We start from the raw sequence: 17,480 nt of genomic DNA on the forward strand, positions 1-17,480 counted from the left end.
GCTTCCAACCAGCAACAGAGAAATCCACAACACCCTGCAAACACATCATGGAGGTTACAAGACATTCCAGACCAGTGGGTCCATCATTCAACCCCCACCACCTCCACCCAACATGCACCAGCCTGAGGAGCTTCACTGCACAGTAATGCTGTGACTGATGCAGATTGTTTTTCCTCTCTGAAACACTGGAGCAGGCCAGGACCAGAGCCACCTTTTAGAAGCTCTGTAGGAGACTGGAAGGTCCTCACCTCATTCTGCTGCAGTTAAAGCTGACCTGGACCCTGCTGCTGACAGACAACACAAAGCTCAGAGCACTCTGACTTCAAGCTGCAGCAGCTGCTTTTATATGATCCTCAGTGCAGAGGGAGCTGATTGGAGCTGATTGCTCAGTGATAACAGCTGCTGGATGATGCAGGGACACTGATCATTGTTAATCAGTGGACCTCCTTTTCTCTTCCTCAGTCTATGTCTATGTAAGTCTCAAGTTTCTCATAGTTTTTACGTTTAACTGTAGCAGATAAAATCTGTATTTCCATGTTGGTGTTGGTTTATGGTTTATTTCAAACATTTACATGTTTACATGTCCTTCTCCTCACAGTTATAAACCTTCATGTTCCTACTCCATTCCTACCGCACAGCTCATTACCACCCCAAATTAATCTGCTGTTCTTCATCCTTATGTTAATTTAAAATTTGAATTTCATATTTTCTTTTAAACTGGCTCATGTTTTCACTTTGCTTTATTTTAGCTGTCAAACTGTGACATAACTTTACTCCTGATATTGAAACATGTACTATTTAAATTCAGTTTCCTGGTTTATATTCTCCGTCTTTCTCTTTTATTTTCATTTTCCATTGCTTTTTCAGATATGACATATAATAAAAATGTAAAATAAGCAAGCAAATAATATAAAAAATAAACAACAATAGACAACGAAAAGGTTTCTCATATGGTAGTTGGGGGGAACGGGGTTGGTTAGTGCAGGTGATGTTGGTGCAGAATTTACTAAAAAAAAAAATAAAAAAGAAGTGGTCACAGATTAGCTACATGCTAATTTCAGTAGTTTTACACTTGGCATTGAAGTGAGATGAAAACATAACTTTTCCATTTTTCTGTGTTCCTCTAAGTCCTTTTCACTCAATGTGGTTATAATGAAACATTTATTAGCATGTAAAAGTATAAAGAGAGCTACCAGTGGGTTAGGGTTTTCTTTGCTAGACAACAACATGTGCTCACTAGCTTAACTGGTAGCTAACAAATAAATAAATTAATTAGAAAAAATCACATTTGGGTTGTCGTGCCAGACGTGACGACCAATCTTGATGTTCACACAGATGTGTGGTGTGATACATGTGCAGGAAATTAGCCAAAAAGATTATCAAACACCACCGACATGAAGCTGCTGAGTGCTGATTTTGGCTTTTCCAATTAAATACTAGGAGTTCTTTGCACAGGTGACCTTGTTGCCTCTGAGATTGTTTCGAATAAAATATTACATTAAATAAATCCCATAAAACTTATTTTCTTCTCTTTGGCCTTTGACCCAGTGTGAGAGTTGATTTTATCATTATTATTTTTTAATATTATTATGGTGTTTATATATTATCTTGTTTTAATTATTTTAATTTTGGTCTCATTTTACATTGTTTTATTATTTTCCTAAATTTATTTTGCCTTTTAGATGTTTTATGTATTTGTACAGTTTTTAAAGTGCTTTATAAATAAAGCTGGCTTAGCTAAAGTTCTAAATTAGAAAATGTTTTTCAGAATCCTTCTTTCAACGTTTTTCTCATTGAGATTTCATTGGGACCACCAACCCTACAACGAGGATGGTTGTCACAAAAGCACGAGTTGCATTTATTTTCAAACCGATTTATTGAGGAGTGAAGATGCCCGCTTTCACAACCTGAAACTTTAGGCTTCTGTTACGACCCCTGAATTTTTTTATACCGTTATTTTTTCTAAAGCTCCACACATTTCCTCTAACCAGTTATCAATTTCTGATCTGTACACATTTTTCCATGATGCAACAGTCATAAACCTATAAGGATCTTTTCTTTCTTCCTCAAATGTAACTCTGAAGGAAAACTGGAACAATTTGGGCTCCAGTGCTAATTGCATGGACAAGATCTTCTCTATGTGTTTGACCCATTTCCAGGACTTATTTATTTACAGTAGCTAGAGTTCCACACAGTGTCAACATGTTTCCTTGAATTGTCCATTTTTAAAACAGAGATCAGGAATTTTATGTGATTTATTACTGGGGTGATGTAGGTAGGTGCGCATATGTTAGCTGTTTGAATTTGACCCTTTTGCCAGGAACTTCCCACCCATCACATGTAAGATGTTGCTGTAAATCCTCTCTATGCTTTAACTCAGGATGTCCTGTTCTGGTCATGGAAAGAAGTAATATTCAGTTGTTACTTTTATCAGAAAACTGAAGTATAATCCTTAAACGTGTTATTTTATTTTGTCAAAGAAAAGATAAACTATTTAGTCAATCTCGCGAGTTTGCTTTTACATTTTTATCCATAAAATCTCCGCCATTCAGAGTGTGAAAACAACAGAGTGTAGTACTGGATTAATAATATGATCATTGCCTTAATCACTGTTCATATTTCGTTATTGTTCGCTTCCTTGTTGTTGTAGTTGCAGCCTCCTGCCGTTTGGTGTCGCTACAGCTGCGGATCGTCTCTTTCTCGACATCCGCCTGCAGGTTTAAACTTCCACCGGAAGTCATCTCGTCCTCTTCTACCAGGCCGATCCAACATGGTGGGTAATTTTTTCGTGTCTATCGCTGCTATCTAACGTAATCCTGCTGTTTTAATGGTTTATGTTATCGTCTAGTATCATCTGTCGAAATCGGGTCGTTATTATTATCCGGTAGATGCTGTATTGAAGCATGATGACCAAAGCTGAGCGGATTATTGGCATTTCTTGATCGAAGGATTGCTGCTGTTGTTTAGCCGCTGTTCTGCTGAATGACCTGTCGTTTCTGAGTTTTTTTTAAATTATTTTTTATTTATTAGTATTAACCGGTTCAACCGGACGTAAGTAAACTATAAGTCAAAGCTCTTATTTGTCTTTGTACACTGTGTGCTGAGTACACAAATTTCTCTTAATTACTGACGCTTTTCGTGAGCTGTGGTAGCTAAACCGGTAGCTAGCTTCAGTGTGGTAGCTGATTCAGGCAGCAAGCTAAGCTGCAGGAGGGCGGATCGTCACACGAGCAATACAATGCTCAACTGTCTTAGCTAGATTACACATAATGATTAAATAAGCTTCTAGATGAATCTACATGTCTTGCAGGTTAAGTAGGTGTTCTGACCACAGATCCATGTTAGCCAGTAGCTAAGGTGAGTATCAATGGTGAGAGAATTTATCTAGGTCTAACTGGTGACAGTAGTTACAGGTTTTAGTTTGGCTTGCATGTGGATTGGAGTGAATTCCTAAATTTCAAGTGTTTTCAAGATTATTTGTAATTTAAAATTAAACATGTGATGATTCGGCCTAGCATGCAACACAATGTGAAAATACCCTCACATCCTCCACATGCTTAGAAGTTGTCTGCATATGTCGTCGAGGTTGAATGTGTGTTATTTACCGTGTGTCTGCAGGGACGAGTCAGGACCAAGACGGTGAAGAAGGCCGCCAGGGTCATCATCGAGAAATACTACACCCGACTGGGAAATGACTTCCACACCAACAAGAGGGTGTGCGAGGAGATCGCCATCATCCCGAGCAAGAAGCTACGCAACAAGATTGCCGGGTGAGTGGAGCGCTGCTCACGCCCGTGGGTGGCTGTTGTCGCCCTGTGACGAAAGTGTGATTATGGCGTCTGTGTTGCCAGGTCATTAAAACTACAGGAAGATGAATCTGAGACTTTCCCGTGTTTGAAGGATGATCAGTTCCTGTCAGACCCCTTTTTCTCTCAGACATTTCAACATTTGAAAGAAGTGTGATGGTACACTACGCATCTCTAGCTGTTCAACTGAAGATGAAATGGTCTCAAATCGAAATGCTTTTTACTGTCCTGTAAACCACGGTGGCCGTCTGCTACTCCCGTAGGTATGTGACACATCTGATGAAGAGGATCCAGAGAGGTCCAGTCAGAGGAATTTCCATCAAGCTGCAGGAGGAGGAGAGGGAGAGGAGGGACAACTATGTCCCAGAGGTCAGTAAACGCTTCGCCACACTGGTTTGAACAGAGAGACTTCTGTCATGATGTGGGTGTTTAACCCTTAAAACTCCACTAAATCACCAGCATCCCACAAGTGCCAACGCCTCTATCATCACAATCACCAGTGTCTCAGTGTGAACTTAGTGTGTAGCTCTGTGGGATAAGCTGTGATGGACAGCTACCCTTTAGGTGATCTACAGAATTTTTCCAGGCATTTCTATCCCATCCAGGAGGTTTAATGTAGTGTTTATTTAAAGACTATCTGGTAAATTCATTATGAGTGATCCATGATAACAGCATTATTTATCACATTTCATCATAAAAAGATCAGGTCTAAATAGAGGTCACAAGAGACGTCTATTTAGACCTGGAAATGATGATGAAGCCACTTCCTGTCAAACTTTCCACCAATCAGAAAGCTTAGATTGACGGTAATGTCCAATCAATAAGTTCTGTGTGTCTGAAAAGAAAAATAATGGTCTCACAGGTGTTTTTACCTGCTAGTGTGCAGTTGTTTCCTGGGTTGAATGTGTTTGTATTTCTTTTTTATGCACTGCTTTGTGGAGAAAATTGTTTTTATAAGATGCTGAATTAGCTAATGCTTGCTGAGGTTACTGGTTGTGGACATTTTGCTGGAGGACTTTTGTTCCCCTAATCTCTGTGCGAGTTCTTAAATTTTAAAGAATGAAACTTTCTGAAAGTAGATTTATTTGACATTTAAGTAAAACTTTGTCTTTACGTTCTTATAAGTGTTTGTGCTGCATATGTTGCTTTGGCCAGATGATCATTATTAACCAGGACAAACATCGGCATGTTTCCTGTTTGCTGTTGTTCTCAGCTCCGTTTGTCAGTGTTTTCCTGCCGTATGTGGCTCCTGTATCGAAAGTGATCATGGTGTGTTTGTCGCCAGGTCATTGATAGTACAGGAACATCAACCTGGGAGCTTTTTCCCGTGTTTGAAGGATTTTCTGTTCCTTTTAAACCCTGGCGCTCTCAGACAAAATGTTGCATGAACTCCTGTGTGTAAATCCTCCCGTCCGACAGAAAACAGCCTCACTGTAAATAATCTGAGAGCTACAGCAGTCATTTGTTTTTAAGCAACTACTTCAAGATTTAATGTGGATTTGGTGTTTTCAGAAAAACGTCAGCTTACGCGTGCACATCACGGCTTCATCTGTCAGATAAAACAACCAGGCTGCAGAGTTTTCCTCCTCATCGGTGTGTTTTCTGTTTACCTGTGCAGGTGTCTGCTCTGGACCAGGAGCTGATTGAAGTGGATCCTGACACCAAGGAGATGCTGAAGCTGCTGGTAAGTCTGCAACTCCACAGTAACACGGTGCATCTATCTGAGGACACGTTATGGTGTAGAGATGGTCCATAGCGGAGACATGCAGGAAGTAAATTTCCAGCCAGTCTCATTTCTCCATCTGCTCCTGCCTCTTGTGCTCTGTAGACTCCGGATCTTCTGATTTCTGATTAAAGTCTCTGATGTTGCCATGGAAACGACTCACAACTGTTTTTCTCAAAGCTTTTTGTTCACTTTGAGAAATCTAAAACTTTTTTTTCCCAGGGATAAAACACATATATATATATATATATATACACACACACACACACACACACAATCACATCTTACAGATTGTGAAAACCCAGAATTCAGTCTGATGAGAATACTACATGAGATCAATGAAAAGTTAATTTTAAACAGAAATGCCAGTACGTTCATGCCTGTGCACACAGTACCGGGTCTGGCTTCTTTCCTATGAATTGCTGCATTGTTGCGTGAAGGCCGTCAGCCTGTGGCACTGCTCAGGTGTGATGGATGCCCAGGTTGCTTTGATAGTGACCTTCAGGTCATCTGCATTGTTGGGTCTGGTGTCTCATCTTCCTCTTCACAATACCCCACAGATTCTCTGCAGGGTTCAGGTCAGGAGAGTCTGCTGGCCAATCAAGCCCAGTAAGCTCTTGGTCATTGAACCAGGTTCTGGTTCTTGTGGCAGTGTGGTCAGGTACCAAGTACTGCTGGAAAATAAAGTCAGCATCTCCAAAAAGCTTTTCTGCTGAAGGAAGCATGAAATGCTCTAAAATCTCCTGGTAGACGCTGCGTGGACTCTGGACTTAATGAAGCCCAGTGGACCAGCACCGACAGAAGACATGCCTCCCAGAAGGGCGACTGTGGAAATTGTAGCCACGTCTAGGATCCGTCTGGGTGTCGTGGCTCTTGATGCACCGACTTAGTCCATTACTTGTGAAGCTCCCCCAAACTCATGAATGGATTTTGACTGACAACCCTCTCCAGGCTGCGGTCCGTCTATGCCACATCTCTTCCCTCCACTCAGCTGTCCATGACTATGCTAGCACACACAGCACTCTGAACAACCAGCTTCTGTAAGCAATGACCTTTTGTGGCTTGCCCTCCCTGTGGAGGGTGTGTTCTGGGCATCTGAACTCAGGAGTCTTGTCATGCTTGTGTAGCCTACTGACCTGGCTGGGAGCATTTAAAGGCTCAGGAAACCTCATCAGGTGTTTTCAGGTAATTAGCTGTTCACCATGACTTCCAATATAGAACATTTTCACAATATTCTCATTTTCTGAGCCTGAATTTTGGGTTTTTATGATCTGTTAGTCAAAAGTCAGAGTGAAATATTTCCCTCTGTCATGAACCTGTATATCTGGGTTTCTCTTTCTGAAATGAGTGACCAAAAAAAGGGACTTTTTTCATGATATTCTAATTTTTTGAGATGTACCTGTAAAACCGAGCATCGGTGGGGGTTGGAGGTCTACTGCCTGGTGGTTGCATTAAGGGGGTCTTCAAGGAAATTAAGTTGGAAACCACTTGTTTAAGTCAGCTGTTTTAAGTTCTCTCTCTACACAATTTGAGCCCAACATGTAAATAAAGTTAAAGTGAAAAAAGATCAGATCATCTGGATGAAGTTGTGCTGGTAAACATGTTTTTAGGTGGTAGATTAAAACAGAATGAAGTCCTGGATGTGGGCAGGGTTAAGGATGCAGCGTTTTCATGCTTCAGCTCTGAATGAGCCGTTTTCTGCACAACTAGTCGGCCTTTTCACACTTCCCGATTTTTCTCTTTCAGAAGAAACTTTCATATTTTGTACTGAGCTTGAAAATAAATGTGATTAGAAAATTAGTTAATGACTTTTCTTCAATAATAAAGTGTGAGTTTATTTAAGCGTAATTCTTCAGGAGGAATGATTTCATCAGGCCTACATGTTTCCCTCCATCCTGCATCGAAAGGTGATCATGGCGTTGTCGTGGCTGTGGTCATTTAAACATGCAGGAAGATGAAGCTGAGAGCCTTTCCCGTGTTTGCAGGACCGACGGTTCCTGTCGAACTCTGGTGTTCTCAGACATTCACACCCTGAACCGAACCGGATCCAGATCTCACACCAGCCTGTCTTTTCTCTTTCCTCAGGACTTCGGCAGTCTGTCCAACCTGCAGGTCACCCAGCCCCCCGTCGGCATGAACTTCAAGCAGCCTCGAGGAGTCTAGACATCTGTAAAGTTTCTTCCTAATAAAAACCCTTTGGGACAAAACCCTCGGCTGTGCAGGACTGTTGATTTGTGGACGTCTTGGTTTCAGATGGAAACTTTGGAAATGTTAAATTATCTGTCCAGTACAAGAATGTGGAGATAAACTGAAATAAATGAAGTCTTTAATCATCTTACTGGAGTCAGACATGTTAGAGTAACCTGGTCAGTCTAATCCCACCAATCCCAGTTTTATCCTTCATCTTCACCAACATGGCTGATGGAAAAACAGTCAGCTTAAAGCAAAACGTCTTTAATGCAGATCACTGATTTCACACTTCTTAACACATCTTTATTTATATTTGTAAACTTTACAATTTAAAATATACTCTGACTGGCTCATAAGCATTTGAGCAGGAAGAAGTTGCAGAAGGCTCCTTGAGGACAGTCGCACATCTTCCCGATCCGAGATCCTTTCCTCACGGCGCAGTGCTCGCCGAGGTCACACTGAACACAAAACACATGCACACGCTTTAGTTAACGCTCACACATGATGCACATGGACTTTCTGCTGCAGGTCTGAGTTAAGTTCAGCTACATTCACTGAGCCATGCAGACTCTAACTTCAGGCTCTAATGTTCAAGTCTACGGAGCCAAAGCAGACCAAGCTTTTGTACCATCGTATCTTTTGGAACTGAACCAGTGCAGGCAGGGATGGACTGGGCACACTGGGCATTTTCCCAGAAGCAACGATTTCCCTAATGAAGCTGAATGATTTAATATTTAGATATTGTGCAGATCATATAGTAAAAGTATATGTAGTTAAAACAGCATTTGTGGGGATTTAAATTACTAGATGTAGAAAAAAGCCACAGCATATTTATTTTGTGCATCATTAAGATATTTAAAAAAAAAAGTCCAATCATGGTCTGGTACATTAACCTTTACAAAAGATGTCTTTATACACATGTATTTTCCCCAGTGGGATGGAACCTACATCAAACTAAGATTTTGTTCTATTCACCAATATTTGAACCCACATACATACTCATGTTGACTTAAACTCATCTGAGGGCAGAGCTGAAGATGGGCTCCAAGAGCAGAGGTCCCCAACCCTGATTCTCAAGGCCCACTATCCCGCAGGTTTTAGATGTTTCCCTGCTGCAGCACACCTGATTTAAATTCATGGCTCATTAGCAGACTTGTGCAGCGCTTGTCAGAGAGCCATCAGGTGTGTTGCAGCAGGGAGACATCTAGGACCTGCAGGATAGTGGGCCTTGAGGAGCAGGGTTGGGACAACTGTCTTAGAGAAGCTAAAGGAATCCCTGTGTCTGCAGAGCAGACTCATTCTGGGAATCTGCACAATTTATCTGCAAACCACCATGAAAGGAACATAGAAGAAGAATATGAATGAAGAAGACAGTCGCTCTGAATGAGTCCACCTCGTCAAGGAAGAGAAAACAAGAACCTTCAGGAAGATGAAGACAGAAGAAAAGAAAAACTGGTGCGGTTTGTCTCAGATCAGTGAAGAAGAAACAAAACGTTGCTCGTTTTGTTCTTCACTGGCATTTTTTCTGCATACAGATACATGTTTAATAGGGGGGTGTATTTAATTAGCTGCTGTCTCCAACTTCACCAGATAGCAGTAATTTATACTTTATACATTTAACCCTTGAAGGTCATCATGGACGTTTTTGTCCTTTCGGGTTGTTTTTCCCTCAGTTTCTTGCATCCATTCTGGTTGTTTCCTCATGTGGGAGAATATTGTTTGGGTGTGTTTCTGTTGAAAAACTTTGAAATTCGTATTTAAATTTTTCTTAAACGTCAGGGCTCTTTGTTAGGCCCCACCCTTTTCACCATTTACATGCTCCCCCTCGGCAATAACATCAGCAGACATGGGATATCCTCCCACTGTTATGCTGATGACACACAGCTCTATCTCAAAGCAACCCCCACCACCTCTGCTCCGCTCCCAACATCCACACTGACCACCTGCCTGGAGGAGATAGAGACATGGATGAAGCTAAATTTCCTCCAGCTGAACAGTTCGAAAACAGAAGTCATTCTTTTTGGCACTGCACACAAGCTCTGCTCCTCCACCATCACTAGCATCACCTTCTCTGGCCAAAACATCCTCCTTTCCACATCTGCCTCTAACTTGGGTGTTAAAATGGGCCCTCACCTTACCCAATTTTTCCACCTCAAGAACGTCGCCAAACTCCGCCCAACCCTGGAACATGCAGGGAAGCTCGTCTATGCCTTTGTCTCCTCCAAGCTAGATTACTGTAATGCACTCCTCATTGGGCAAGAGCATTCAGAGACTGCAATACATCCAGAACAGCGCTGCCAGGATCCTGATGAGGGTGGATGAGGGTGCACAAGCAAAATCATATCACCCCCATCCTGAAAACTCTTCACTGGCTCCCCATCCCACTCAGAATAGAATACAAGGTCTCCCTCCTCACCTACCAGTGCATTCATGGACATGCCTCTCTTTACCTACAGGAACTCCTCACCCCTCCTCACGAACCCTCTGTTCTACAACCACAAACACCCTCCAAGTTCCCAGAACCAAGCTTCGTAGCATGGGTGATCGGGCCTTTTCAGCTGCTGCCCCAAGGCTGTGGAACATCCTACCAGACCACCTTAGAGTCCACAGTCTTTAGAAGTTTTTAAGCAAAACTTGAAAACCTTCCTTTTTTTTTAAAAAAAAAAAAAAAAAAAAGGCCTTCTGCTAAATAGTATTTTATTTACTTTTTTTAATTCCTGTTTTATGTAAGCACTTTGAGATTTCCTGCGATATAAAGTGCTATACAAATAAAATGCATTATTATTATTATTATAAACAGAAAGGATTTTTTAACGCACACCTAAAATATCCAGAAACCTCCTAACCGGGTTGTGTGGGAAACATTATTGATCCAGAAATAATTTTTATTTGCAGTTATTAACATGGAAATAAATCTGAGCTGCAGTGGATCACAGAAGCACTAATAAGGTACAGTACTGTGGAAAAGTCCTGATCGAGCCGTATTTTTTCTCCATATATTTCCAGAAAAACGGAAACAGATGCAGTGATTGAACAATGTCTAAATGGAAATATAAATCAAGTGTATGAAGTAAAAACAGAGTTTGTCCAGTTATAGTGAATGTTTTTTGTTCTTCAACACAGTCTGAACTCATTTCTTTAAGTCGTCTTCAGGAATAGTTCTCCAGGATCCTTGAAGATCTTCTTGGATGTTTTTGCCTTTTGTTCTATTCTCTGTCCAGATGATCCCACACTGCTTCAATAATGTTGAGGTCCTGGTTCTGGGGAGGACCCATCCCTCTATCAGACCTGTTTCCACTGATCTTCCGTCCAGTTCTTGTGTCATGTGACCTACCTCAGCCTTTTTTCTCCCTGATTCCCTTAAGAATGGCTTCTTGACAGCCACGTTTCCATGGAGACCATTTCTGATGAAGCGTCAGCCGACAGTAGATGGATCAGCTGAAGGTCCAGATCCATCTCTTAGGTCCTGGTTCAGGTCTTTGCTGTAGATAGTTTTTTCCTTTTTCTTCTTTTGTCCTCTACGTGTCCAGTTTCTGCCTCCATGCTGAGATAAGCCGAGTTTCCAGCTAACAGCTATTTGGGAATCATCTTGTTGCTCCTAAAATCCTGTTTTCTGTCTGTCAACCTGTCTGATCTTTGCTGTCTAACTCATGAAACTACAGAAATGGGAACAAACGATGCATCTTTGTGACAAAAAGTTAAAATAAATTTAATTTAAACTGGTTCTTTGCTAAGTCGTCTCTTATGTGTTGACACAAGTCTGGTTCATCCTGCGAGTTAGGAGCCTTTTATCCTGAATGATACAGAGGTCAGAGTTAAGTTCCTCTGGAACCGATCTGATACCAGGACTGGAATGAAACCAGTCTGATACCAGGACTGGAATGAAACTGGTCTGGTACCAGGGCTGGAATAGAACTGGTCTGATACCAGGACTGGAATGAAACCAGTCTGATACCAGGACTGGAATGAAACTGGTCTGGTACCAGGGCTGGAATAGAACTGGTCTGATACCAGGACTGGAATGGAGCTGGTCCGGTACCAGGGCTGAAGTGAAAATGAGGGGAAAAGCCAAAAAAACTTTGAAAGACCTTCAGAAAGCTGGAGAACTGCTGATGAAGACCACATTAGAAGATGAAGATACTGGATCAGGAGTTTTGTCCAGTTCTGTAAATCCTCTTATTCTGTTTGATTATTAAGTTCTGGTTTTATAGCTGAACCTGATCTCACACAAACATCTGAAACGAAGTGAAGTGATTAATAGATCAGCTGTTCAATGAGTCTTCTGGAAGGATCCAAAGATAAATGTTTCGCAACCACTTAGAGGGGCCGGACCCTTAGTTTGGAAACCACTAAATTCATGATTTTTCTTTGATCATTTGTCAAATTATTGCCATAACTTTTGATAAACTGAGTAAACGACTCAGTTCTGGGCTTTTTTATGAAAATTGTACAGTTGCAGTTAATGTTAATTAATGAGATGATTAAATATCATTAATGGAATTATTACGTTTTCTTTTCATGTTTACATAAGATAGTTTAAGTTTTTCTTTGGCTAAATGATCAAAAAGCCAAATTTAAACATAAATTTGTGCAGCAGATGAGCCTCCTGTTTTCTGTCTTATTCCATTTATCTTCAGACCCTTCAGACTGATGTGGTGACCCCCAGAACCGGATCCAGCCCAAAGACTGGGTACCACTGAACTAAACCCCTGCTTTAATAACAAAGAAAAACAAACTTGTTACGCTTTATTACTGGTTCAGGTGTAAAAGTGCTGAGTACTTTCTCCAGCCGTACTCACAGAGGGCACCTGTCCGTACTTCTTCCCCCAGGGACTGATACTCTTGGTCTGCAGCTTCTCCAGGACTTCATGCAGGGCGCCGAGCTGAGAACAACATGGTGACACGTGCACACTTATCAGCACGCACACGCACGTCTCTGTCAGTCGGGTTCAACATCCCACCCCAGCAGCAACAATACCCTCACACAGGACGGAAAACTCTGTTCAGAAGGTTTTTATTCTCTTAAAGCACTTAAATTGTCCCCGAGGGCCGACTGAAGGCAGCTTTTACCCAACAACAGACAAAGCAATTAAGATTAATAAAGACGAGGAAGTGGGCCGCACGTTTACAGATACAAATAGTAAAAATAATCTTAGTGAAAATAATAACATTAACAAAAACCTTTTTTTTCACCTGGACTGAATATATGAGACACACATGTCTGAACTCAGACATTTTTGACATGTTTAATCAGTTTAAGACAAATTTATAGAATTAAATAGAATAATGTACAAAGATGTAATTGCATATTAACTTAAACGTGGGAATACAGATCATCAGCATGTCGCAACTCTTTCTTTTTATCATAAATAATAGTTTGGATTGTTTTTTTTACATAATAACTGATTAATTCATTCAAAAGGAGACAGATAAGAGGATTACATTCAGGCTCTTATATTTCCATTATTCATTTATATATTGTTGTATTTTACATTTACTAAAGTAGAAGTAATAAAATTAACACTAAAATTCACTGAATCAATTCTTTGGACAAGATAAATAAATAAGACATTGTAATATTTACCAGGTGTTTTGAGGTTAATATTACATGTTATTTCTCCATAAAAGTTATTAAATGATAGATGTTTTTCATCAATTAACCACACACACACACACACACACACACACACACACACACACACACACACTGAGCTATGGACTATATTTAAATTCTTCAAACAAAATTTTAAATTTTTCCCACTTCAAACATTATTTTCTTCAACAGCTCTAAAAATTTAAATAACTTAAATTTTTGTTAATTTTTCACATTTACCTAATAAATAAAAATTATTATTATTATTATTATTATTATTATTAGATAACATGAAAGATTCAAACATGTTTTTACAGATAAAGCATTCGGAACAGAAACATGTTTTCTTTTTAATTTATGGTCAAAATAAAAAAATACACCAATGAATGGAAACAATATAAAAGGTAAACATGTTATAAATAATTATAATTCAATCCAGAGAATAAAATCTGGCCCGCTGAGACTCACCAGTCTGTTGGAGTTTCGGTAGTCCTGCACTTCTCTCTCGTCCCTCTCGGCTTCCGTCCTCCCAGCTGGACACAAGGCGGACAGCAGCGCCGCGCACAGCACAGCTCGCGCCCACATGTTGACAACAACAACCAAACAAAGTAAAAGTGAAACGTCTCAGACTCCGCGCGCTGCTTTCACCTGAAACACCTGGAGCTCACGCGCTGACTGCAGCACGCTCCGCATCGCGCGGCATCTTTTGGTGAACCCCCCACCCCTCCTCCCTTCAGCCTCCAGCCTCCATGACGTAGAGCCTCGCGATCATCCCCAAACTTTTCTCTTAGATTCTAAAGTATATCCAGATCAGAGCCGAGCCTTTAGGGGCCCCAAGCAGATTAGATATGGGGGACCGCCCCTAGACCACCTCAGCACCGTCGTTCTTACCTTTGACAGGTGTTTCCTCCACTGTTAATGTAACAGCCATTCACCTGCATTATTCGGCTACATCATACTGTAGCCGAATAATCCAACCTGGATCTGGACCGAATGCGGTTTTAACCCGTACCGGGAACGGATGCGGTTTTAACACGTACAGGGAACGGATGCGGTTTTAACCCGGACCGGTAGCGGATGCGGTTTTAACCCGGACCGGGAGCAGATGCGGTTTTAACCCGTACCAGGAACGGATGCGGTTTTAACCCGGACCGGTAGCGGATGTGGTTTTAACCCGGACCGGGAGCAGATGTGGTGGAGCATGTCAGTTTCTGAGGAAAATTTTGTGTGCTGAGCAATAAAAAGAGGAAAAGTGAATCCAGACCTGGAACACCGGAGCCAGAGTTTTCATTAAATAAAGAATTCCTGCTCAAACAGGTGAACGCTTTGTTCTACTGGCTGCTGCTTTCTAATGACTCAGCTGTCTGCATCAGTTCAGCCTGTTTCCAGCATCAGTTCTTGCCGGCTGCTGAAGCGAGCAGTACCAGACCAGCAAGTGGTTTATGGATGAAGAGATTTCCTTCCTAACTGTCACCGTGATTTCACTTTTCCTTCTTATATTGAACTCTAAAGAAAGAAACGACAGCTTCCTCTGAGGGAGGGTGGAGGTGTTACGGTCGCCGCCCTCCTAATGAACACATCTTAAGCCCTGACAGTCAGCAGCGCGCTGCTTGTCTCTCAGCCGGTAAACCGGTTACTGAAAGACGTGTCACTTCGCTGGAGGCACCACATTTATCACCGGAGGCTGCAGACGGCTGCTCCATCAGATCATTTGTTCCCCAGCATATCAATCATCCCACCATTCCTGGGATGGAAGGATGTGATGCTGTGGTGAGAGGTCCCTCAGAGGGAAAAGTTTTCCAAAGACTTCACTTTTCATTCTTCTGCTACACAAGCAGACTGGGATGAAAAATAAATATCTAACCAGCCAACTAACTTTAAAAGAAATACAACAAATGAAATGAAACAAGCTAAAAATAAAATGGTAAATGGTCTGTATTTATATAGCGTTTTTACCCAAAGTGCTTTACACTATAATTCACATTCACACACTGATGGCGGAAGCTGCCATGCATGGCGCTCAACCACGACCCATCAGGAAGAATTTGGGGTTCGGTGTCTTGCTCAGAGACACCTTGACATGAGCTCGACAGGCTGAGGATCAAACCGGCAACCCTCAGGCTACAAGACGACCACTCTACCACTCCAAAGGCAGCAAACAGAAAAGTTTTCAACCCTGATGTAAAACTGCTGAGTCAGCAGACCTGCAGTTTTCTGGGAGTTTGTTTCACATGTGAGGAGCATAAAATATGGACGCTGCCTGTCCACATTTAGTCTGAGAACAGAAAGTAGACCCGACCCTGATAATGAACCAGAAGATCCTGAATGTATTTTGGTCCTAAACTATTTAGGTCTTTGTAAACTAACAGCAGGATTTCGAAGTCAGTTCTTTGACAGACAGGAAGCCAGAGACCTGAGGACTGGAGTTCTAGGATCTGCTTTCTGGTCTTAGTGAGGACTCGAGCAGCAGTGTTCTGGATTAACTGAAGCTGTGTGATGGACTTTTTAGGGAGACCGTGCCCCACCTCCAGGGCTGGCTCCAGAGGGGACCCCGGTGTCCCACGCCCGGGCGAGGGGAAGTGTTTTTATTCATCATGGGGGTCTGTTGAGCCGCTTTATCTCGTCGCTCCCCTAGAGACCTGATTTAGAAATGTTTTATTATTTTAGAAAATCTAAGCAGGTGTACTTACCTTTCTGCACTGGCAGATTATTTCCCTGGATTATAATCCGAATCTTCCCAAACGAAGTGTTTCTTCTTCATGTTAGGATTTTAGGACTTAGTAACTGAAATAAAAGACATGGTAATAATCTCTCACATGCTGAGTAAATCTTTCTCTGAACGAGATCAGACTTCTTGGCTGATGGAGGACTCGGTTAGGCCCCCTCCTGTTAACTAATGCATCTCAGATCAGTAAATGCTGCTCATGTGGCTGCGTGGACTCAGTTATGTAATCATCCAACAATCTTTTCATCTCAGCTTTCCTTCCTTTTATTAAGACCCTGATAATTCAGCAGCGACTGCTCTTTGTGATGATCCCAGATTTTTAATTACGACCACAAACCGGTAAACATGCGGCCTGCCGAGTCTGAGCCGCAGGATGACATCCTGCAGGTGTCAGCGAGGATTTGCTGATGGGCCGTTCCAGCTGGACTCTGAATGCAGCTGAAAGCAGCTCCTGCAGGGCTGGAGATGAACTTGCAGAGAGCTGGGAGGCTTTAAAACTGCTGTCTTGTTCCACCATGCTCCTGGGAAGGATTTGTTTACAGGATCAGGATGAAGACACAAAAACGTTCCCAGCCACTGAAATCCTGCTGACTGGTTGTGAAAGTAAAGATGAAAACTGCAGGTTTGCTCTGCATCTGTTGACCTGCTCTGTGACATAACTCCTCATCACGCCTCAAACCAGTTTGCTTTCCACCACAGAGCAACATCACATGATGGTGAACATCTGCTCCAGCTGCTCCAGCTGAGCTTCATGTGGTGTGAAGCTTCTTCTGTGAATTAAAGCTCGGGTTCTTGTTCAGGTTGGACTTGTTTAACGTCAAAGAGATAAAAACATCCACGATGACAAACAACATGGGAATAAAAGATAAAACAGCCCAGCTTAAAATATTCCCAAATAATTCTACTGAAATGATTAAAACTCTCCGTTTCTACATGAAAAAGACAATAAAATCAGTAAATAAGATCAATAAAAAAGAGCTGAAGTTGTCTGGCTGGCAACTACAAGCCCGTCCCAACATCCCTGGACAAAAGTCCTTCCATGTAAACCAGCCGCTGCTGATCTGGAAGCAGATTTCCGTTTCATCATTTATAGCTGACGATTTGATCTAAGTGAGGAGCAACATTTAGGCTCCATGTGAGACTCCAGTCTGAAAACTAAACCAGTTAATGATTAGGAGTGGAACGGGTACAGCTAAATATACAGAGGACTACATCACCATGTTCTCTCTGGTCTGGACCAGAGCTGGCGCATGTGCAGGTCTGGACCAGAGCTGGCTCAGGTGCAGGTCTGGACCAGAGCTGGCTCAGGTGCAGGTCTGTGGCGTTCAGGTGAAGAAGACATCAATTTCTGTCCATGAATGGATTTATTCCACCTGCCCTGTCATGATGCTAGAGGAGCGATCTCGTTTCAAATTAAACACAAATTTCTAAAGTTGGTTAATG

General features: G+C 41.8%; 3 protein-coding genes and 3 non-coding genes across 7 annotated transcripts in view; 4 read left to right on the forward strand and 2 right to left on the reverse strand.

Moving 5' to 3' along the window:
• The window catches only part of LOC121647505 (NACHT, LRR and PYD domains-containing protein 12-like), a gene marked incomplete at its 3' end in the record, with an annotated part of 791,953 nt that overhangs the window by 201,323 nt on the left and 573,150 nt on the right, over nt 1-17,480 (reverse strand). The gene's annotated exons all lie outside the window — the stretch shown is intronic.
• Nucleotides 450-7,736, forward strand: LOC121646985 (40S ribosomal protein S17). Of its 2 annotated transcripts, none has more exons than XM_041996151.1 (6): nt 450-473; nt 2,651-2,773; nt 3,619-3,770; nt 4,070-4,175; nt 5,425-5,490; nt 7,615-7,736. In XM_041996151.1, the coding sequence occupies exons 2-6, from the start codon at nt 2,771-2,773 to the stop codon at nt 7,690-7,692; spliced, it is 405 nt and encodes a 134-aa protein (XP_041852085.1). In that variant the 5' UTR covers nt 450-473; nt 2,651-2,770; the 3' UTR covers nt 7,693-7,736. The 2 variants fall into 2 exon arrangements, with proteins under 2 accessions (XP_041852085.1, XP_041852084.1); XM_041996150.1 differs by lacking the exon at nt 450-473 and adding an exon at nt 2,273-2,340.
• LOC121648246 lies at nt 3,812-3,939 on the forward strand. Its single transcript, XR_006011933.1, has one exon. It is a non-coding gene; the product is annotated as a small nucleolar RNA SNORA71 (small nucleolar RNA).
• LOC121648244 lies at nt 5,054-5,181 on the forward strand. The gene has a single exon (XR_006011931.1). It is a non-coding gene; the product is annotated as a small nucleolar RNA SNORA71 (small nucleolar RNA).
• LOC121648245 lies at nt 7,423-7,552 on the forward strand. Its single transcript, XR_006011932.1, has one exon. It is a non-coding gene; the product is annotated as a small nucleolar RNA SNORA71 (small nucleolar RNA).
• On the reverse strand, nt 7,839-14,013 carry LOC121646988 (niq CART3-like). Its single transcript, XM_041996157.1, has 3 exons — nt 13,781-14,013; nt 12,519-12,602; nt 7,839-8,177 (listed from the first exon to the last, which is right to left on the reverse strand). The coding sequence occupies exons 1-3, from the start codon at nt 13,895-13,897 to the stop codon at nt 8,070-8,072; spliced, it is 309 nt and encodes a 102-aa protein (XP_041852091.1). The 5' UTR covers nt 13,898-14,013; the 3' UTR covers nt 7,839-8,069.

This window comes from Melanotaenia boesemani, chromosome 10 (genome assembly GCF_017639745.1).
Source record: "Melanotaenia boesemani isolate fMelBoe1 chromosome 10, fMelBoe1.pri, whole genome shotgun sequence".
NCBI lineage: Eukaryota > Metazoa > Chordata > Actinopteri > Atheriniformes > Melanotaeniidae > Melanotaenia > Melanotaenia boesemani.

What these genes read in the sequence shown, in the direction of transcription:
- LOC121646985 (XM_041996151.1), top strand. An exon ending in CTACGCAACAAGATTGCCGG is followed by an intron (nt 3,771 to 4,069) that starts GTGAGTGGAGCG and finishes CTACTCCCGTAG; the next exon opens with GTATGTGACACATCTGATGA. An exon ending in AGGAGATGCTGAAGCTGCTG is followed by an intron (nt 5,491 to 7,614) that starts GTAAGTCTGCAA and finishes CTCTTTCCTCAG; the next exon opens with GACTTCGGCAGTCTGTCCAA.
- LOC121646988 (XM_041996157.1), bottom strand. Translation starts at nt 13,897, where the DNA reads ATGTGGGCGCGAGCTGTGCTGTGCGCGGCGCTGCTGTCCGCCTTGTGT. An exon ending in ACCGAAACTCCAACAGACTG is followed by an intron (nt 12,603 to 13,780) that starts GTGAGTCTCAGC and finishes TGTTGTTCTCAG; the next exon opens with CTCGGCGCCCTGCATGAAGT. An exon ending in AGTACGGACAGGTGCCCTCT is followed by an intron (nt 8,178 to 12,518) that starts GTGAGTACGGCT and finishes TTTTGTGTTCAG; the next exon opens with TGTGACCTCGGCGAGCACTG.